This window comes from Lipotes vexillifer, unplaced genomic scaffold (assembly GCF_000442215.2).
Source record: "Lipotes vexillifer unplaced genomic scaffold, Lipotes_vexillifer_v1.1 scaffold518, whole genome shotgun sequence".
In the NCBI taxonomy this organism is placed as follows: Eukaryota; Metazoa; Chordata; class Mammalia; order Artiodactyla; family Lipotidae; genus Lipotes; species Lipotes vexillifer.
The window spans coordinates 865076-870475 of record NW_006780945.1 but is presented as its reverse complement, the minus strand read 5'-3'; the positions used below and the strand labels follow the sequence as shown (position 1 = coordinate 870475).

The window sequence follows — 5400 nt, the reverse complement described above, 5'->3', positions numbered from 1 at the left end:
CCCGTTGCTGGTACGATGTTTCTAGCACCTTGACTCGGCTCCTGCCAACAGCACCCCCAATCGCGGGCCTCAGGAGGTGCCGGCGGCCAGCCGAAGGGCCTCTCAGAGCACGGGAGCTGGGGCCGGCCGTGAGCCACCGGAAGTCCGGGCCGGAGGAGCAGGGGGTACCTGTGGGCGCTGTCGATGAGCTCCAGGTCTGCCTGGTGCCTCTGCTGCAAACTTTCCAGCAGCAGCTGGTGCTGTGTCCGCTCCAGCTCGAGTTTCCGCACCTGGGAGACGGCGGGAGGCACTGGGTGTGTGTGTGGGCGGCGGGGCAGGGTCCCTCAGACCGCCTGGGGAAGCCGACCGGCCCTCACGTGGCCCGCTCCCACTTCAGCCCTGCCCCCGGAGCCGGCTGCCCCTCTGCCCCGCACCTGGGCCTCGAGCTCCGCCAGCCGGGCCTGACTCTGCAAGAGGTCGGCCTGGAGCTCGGCCGTGCCCCTCTGAAGCTGAGCCTGTGCCGCCAGGAGCTGCTGCTGGTATTCGGAGCCGGGCAGCAGGCTCCAGGCCAGGGACTCTGGGAGCAGGGGCTGTAGGAGAAGGGGAGGGATGCTCCCTGTTAGGCAGGGGACAGGGGCTCAGCTGAGCTCACCTGCCTCTGGCCCTCACTCGCTGGACCTCCCAGGCCCTGGGTCTGATCTGTGGCTGTAGACGGGGACAAGGTCGTGACACCGAGAGGCCAAGGATGAGGCCCGGGAGAGTCAAATGGTCACTGTCCCTCCCCTCGCAGGTCTCGTTGGGGAAGATGAGTCTCCCTTCCGCCCTCAGAACAACATCCTCCCAGAAAGGGTTCCAGATCCCTGGATAAACAGCCGAGTCCCAGCAGAGCCTTAGCTACAACAAAAGGTTATGACCCTGGCCCTTTCTGTCAGGCCTGAAGTCCCAATGTAGACAGCTGTTCTGGTTCCTGCAGGCTGCCCACCACCCACCATCTCAAAGGCACTTCCGGGTTACCCGGGAGGTGCCCCCGTGGGGCTAGGCCTCCTCAGGCCCGGGGGTCACCAGCGCCACTGCACCTGGGAAACAGAGGCGGTGCAGTGGGAGGATGGCAAGGATGGAGGAGGCTTTCTAGACAGAGCATCAGGACACCTGCGGCCCTGCTTTCTGATTAGAGCATTCCCAGCTGCCCCGACCTGGGTGCCACCTCACTTCCTTACTGATGCTGGCAAATTCGCACCCAAACCTGCCCGGGAGTGGCACGGAAAGTGCTGGTGGGGAGCGCCATGGGAGCTAGCTGATAGCACGATGCATGCCTCCCAGCAGTTTGTCAGGTTTGGCAGGTGTTGCCTCTGAGCACATGAGAATTGTTCCATGGGCCTGAAACCTACACCTGTTGGTTCACCCTCCCTACCTGGACAGGCACAGAGAGCCCTGGGGGTTCCTGGGAGCTTGGGAAACCAATTGCAGGCTCTGAAAAATCAACAGCAGAGAAATGAGCAGGGGGTGCAGGGAGGCCCCGCGGGCTGAGTGTGTGCTCGGGAGAGCCCAGCCTCACTCGTCTGCCGGGGCCCCCGAAGGAAGCTCTGTGTCTCTCCTCTACCCAGAGTTACACCCCTTGAACAAAGCAGAACACAAACCAGTGCCAGAGCAATCTCCAGGGGCTGTTCCCCTCTTTGGGTCACCCGCATGGAGGGCCAAGGCAGCAGGATTCCAAGTCACGGGGGACCTGAGGACACAGGAATGGGGGTGGCAAGCGAAAGAGCCTTCTGTGTAGGACGCCGGGAGCAGGGGAGGGTTGGCCCAGCAGGAAAGGAAAATGCCAGGTTCAAGTCATTGACTGCAAAGGCCTGGAGGCTGGCAGTTTACTAAGAGTGAGGTCTCAGCTGGGAAAAGGGCACAGGGACCCCGCTTCGGGCCCCTTACTCTGTGGGCCTGCTGCGTGGTCTGGGATACCACACGCCACCCTGACCACGTGGAGCCCAGCACAGCCGTCCGCCGCTCTAGGGAAGGGGGCCTGGGCCACCCCGCCGCACCTCCCCTACCCGCAGCCCCGCCATGAATGTACCCTGAGGTGGCAGGCTGGGCAGGTGGCCTCTGTGCTGCCGTGCCTGGGGTCCCCCTGGCGGCTGCTGGCTGGAGCCCTTGGGTGCCGGCAGCAGGCTGGCTGAGGAGGTAAATGTTCAAGTGAAAGAGGCAGAAGGTCCGGGTTAGGCTGGACCAAGACGGGCTGGGACAAAGCCCACGAATGAAGTTGTGTGGCCGCCCCTCTTCCCGCCTCCCCTCAGCCTTCCTCCTGTTCCTACCGTCCCGTCTTGGTAATTCTCCTCCCAAGTCTGAGCGCCTGGCCTTCCGTAGCCCATCCTGGCCTCAGTGCTCACTGGGACCACCTGATGATGTCCCAGGAGCGACCATGGGCCTGTTACGGGCAGCAAGGCCGAGCGCCGGTCCACGCGCTCGCTCAGCTTCGGCGGAGGGCCTGCTCACCCACCCTCCCGCCGGCCCCAGCACCCTTTGGGCTCCTCGCTTCTGCTGTCTGTTGCTCCCCCTTGCTTCTCGGCTCTCCGGGTCACCTCGGTTTCAGGTCCAGGTCCAAACTGCCCTCCTCATTCACCCCAACCCCAGGGCTGGGTGACATCCCTGGCCTGTCACACAAGCGCCCCCCCTTCGCTCCAGCCGCAGAGCATCCTGCTGCTTCCTTTGGACAGTCCCAGCCTCGCCAGCCCCCTCGGGGCCGCTCATATTCTGCGGCCTCCCCTAGGAGCCGCCTCACAGCCACGGTCTTCTCGAACACTCCCCAAGAGCACGAGTGGGTCCCAACCCGCGCACGCGTTGCCTGCTTTAGCTTGGTTAGCAGGGCAATTGGACACTGGGTGTCCCGCCAGCCCGAGGGTGCTGTGGACAGAGCCCCTGCTCAGAGGCACCGGGATGGCTGTGTGTTTGCCATAAGGGTGCCCTCGTTCTCCTACCCCATCAGGTCAGCACCTGTCCCCACAGCAGTCAGGGAGTGAGCGTCAGCAGCCCCCCAGCTCCCTCGTGTTTTCATCTGATCAAAGGCAGGGAGCTAGACACTCTCCCCAGCACCTAAAGGGGAGAAGCACGGCCTAGAGGCAGTGCTCTGCTCTGAGGCACGCTGTGGGCACTCCCGACTGAGGCACCGAGACAGCAAGGTCCTCCTTCCACTAGAGACAGCAGCCCTGGGACTTCGTTGGTGGCACAGTGGCTAAGACTCCGCGCTCCCAGTGCAGGGGGGACTGGGTTTGATTCCTGGTCAGAGAACCAGATCTGACTTGCCGCAACTAAGAGTTCGCGTGCTGCAACTAAGAAAGATCCCGCACGCCTCAACGAAGATCCCGCACGTGGCAGCAAAGATCCCGCGTGCTGCAGCTAATACCCAGCACAGCCAAATAAATAAATATTAAAAAAAAGAAAATTTAAGGGACAGCAGCCCAAGCCCCTACCTGTCGGAAGGCAGCGCCCCTACCGAGTGCTGGCCCTTACAGGCTGCGTCGTGCTCCTCTCCGGCCAGACCTTGGGACTTTTTCCGAGACAGGGCATGGCTCAGCCAGTCCTCCTCCTTCTTCCCAGACGCTCCTGGCTGGGAAGGCTGGCTGCCTTTGGCAGGAGAACTGGTACCCTCGGCTGGTGGCTGTGCCCCCAAGGAGGGCAGCCCGGCCGGGGCAGAGTGGTGGCTGGGAGCAGGATGCTGGCTGGCGGGAGGGGGGCCCCTCCGAGCCTCCCTGGTCGGGGAGGAAGGGAGCAGGTCCAAGCCTTCGTCCTTGAGGCCCAGCCAGTCAGCACCTCCCCTCCTGGGCTGGGTAGGGCTGGATGCTGCTGGGGTGCTCTGTCTGGAGCCTGGTTCTCCCTTGGGGTCTGTGCCACCTTCAAAGAACCTACTTCAAGACAGAGAAGTGGGGGGGGTCTAAGGCAGGGCAAGCAGCCTGTCCCAAGAGCCCCCGGACAGGCCTTTCCCTCCACTGCTGGGGGTGACTATGGGGCCCATGCTAAGAAGTCGTGATGACCGGGGCCCTGCACAGCCAGAGCCGCGGCAAGCTGAGTGATGTCCGTAGAACACCATGAACACCCATGAAAGACATCTTGGATTCCGCCCATTTTCCCAGCGGGCAACCTGCCTCCGAGGCCAAGCTCCTTGCAGGCCCCGCTTACCTGACGGACTGCCGGCGGGACTGCCGGCCCTCGGAGCCCACGGTGGGCTGATAGGCCCCAAAGGTGAAGTCCTCGTCACCCCCGGTGTCTTCTTTGTCTGTGAATGAAGGAACCTGTGATCTAGAGCAAGAAGGAACCTGTGATCTAGAGCAAGAAGGAACCTGTGATCTAGAGCAGGGGGGACCCAAACTCTTCTTCTGTAGCTGCAGAATTCTTTGTTTAAGAAAAGCTGAACTGGCAGCCTGATGGGTAAGATGAGTGATAGGGAAGCTCCTGTGGAGAAAGCAGGGTGAGGGGCTGGGCGTCTGTCAACACCCAGGCTCCAGCCTACAAAACATCACCCAGGAGCTGTTAAAAGTGTACCAGCGGGCCCTGCCGCAGACCCCCTGCAGGTGAGGCCTGGTGAGCTGTGCGTGTCACGAGGGTGATTCTCAACAGATGGCCCGTGGGCCGATGCTCTGAATGGAGGAACACTGGTCCAGGGCAGTGTTTTTCAAACTGTGAGCTGCTGCCTATTAGCAGGTGGAAATACTAATTTAATGAGTCGCAACCAATGTATTTATTAGTCAAAGAGCACATAAATAAGTATTGAATGTGGTGATTATTATTTCCTGACATTTTCCATCTCAGTAATAAACATGAATAATTAAATGTGTGTCGCGATGTAAAGCTTGTTTCTTATTCTGGCTTGTGGTACAATGTGCTCTGAGGGTCCACGCCCCACCGCCCCTGCCCCACACGCTCCTCACCCTGTGGCCGCTGATACTTCTTGTCCAGCTTGAATTCCCTGTGCTCCCTGGTGCCCGGACGGGCCAAGAGTTTGGCGGCAGTGCCCCGACCCAGCAGCTCATCCAGCTTGGAGCGGGCAGGGAGGGGCCCTTCCCTGCAGGATGGGACATAGGGCAGGTACATGGGAACACAAGGGGCTCCTGGGGGGCCCACACTGTACCCTCCCTCTCGCTTTTCCCTGGCCAGGGAGGGACTCTCCGCTCACAGGGACCCTTACTGGTCTCCTGTGTGCCTTGTTTCTGCTTTGGGGCTGTCTCCAAACCCCAGGGTGGCCATGATGTCGTCCCCATCGTCAAAGAGCAACTCTTCTTTCTTTCGGACCGGAGTGTTCCCAGGAGTTAGAGGGATAGAGGGCGCTAAGGGACAGAACACAGGGCACAATGCCCACAGCCTTCGGGCCACAGTGGTGATGTTCGAATGGGTCAAGGGGGGCGTTTCCCTGCAACCCTGGTCTTTGGGTGGAAGAGC

At 61.4% G+C, this 5400-nt stretch overlaps 1 protein-coding gene across 1 annotated transcript in view; it reads right to left on the bottom strand.

Moving 5' to 3' along the window:
* FBF1 (Fas binding factor 1) overlaps positions 1-5400 on the bottom strand; it is a 22116-nt gene that overhangs the window by 5953 nt on the left and 10763 nt on the right. The window contains exons 11-20 of the mRNA XM_007454329.1: positions 5150-5288; positions 4893-5026; positions 4144-4240; positions 3438-3872; positions 2045-2143; positions 1617-1705; positions 1391-1449; positions 414-554; positions 169-269; positions 3-41 (exon numbers count right to left, since the gene is read on the bottom strand). Of these exons, the coding sequence (XP_007454391.1) occupies positions 3-41; positions 169-269; positions 414-554; positions 1391-1449; positions 1617-1705; positions 2045-2143; positions 3438-3872; positions 4144-4240; positions 4893-5026; positions 5150-5288 (1333 nt within the window). The remainder of the gene's footprint in view (positions 1-2; positions 42-168; positions 270-413; positions 555-1390; positions 1450-1616; positions 1706-2044; positions 2144-3437; positions 3873-4143; positions 4241-4892; positions 5027-5149; positions 5289-5400) is intronic.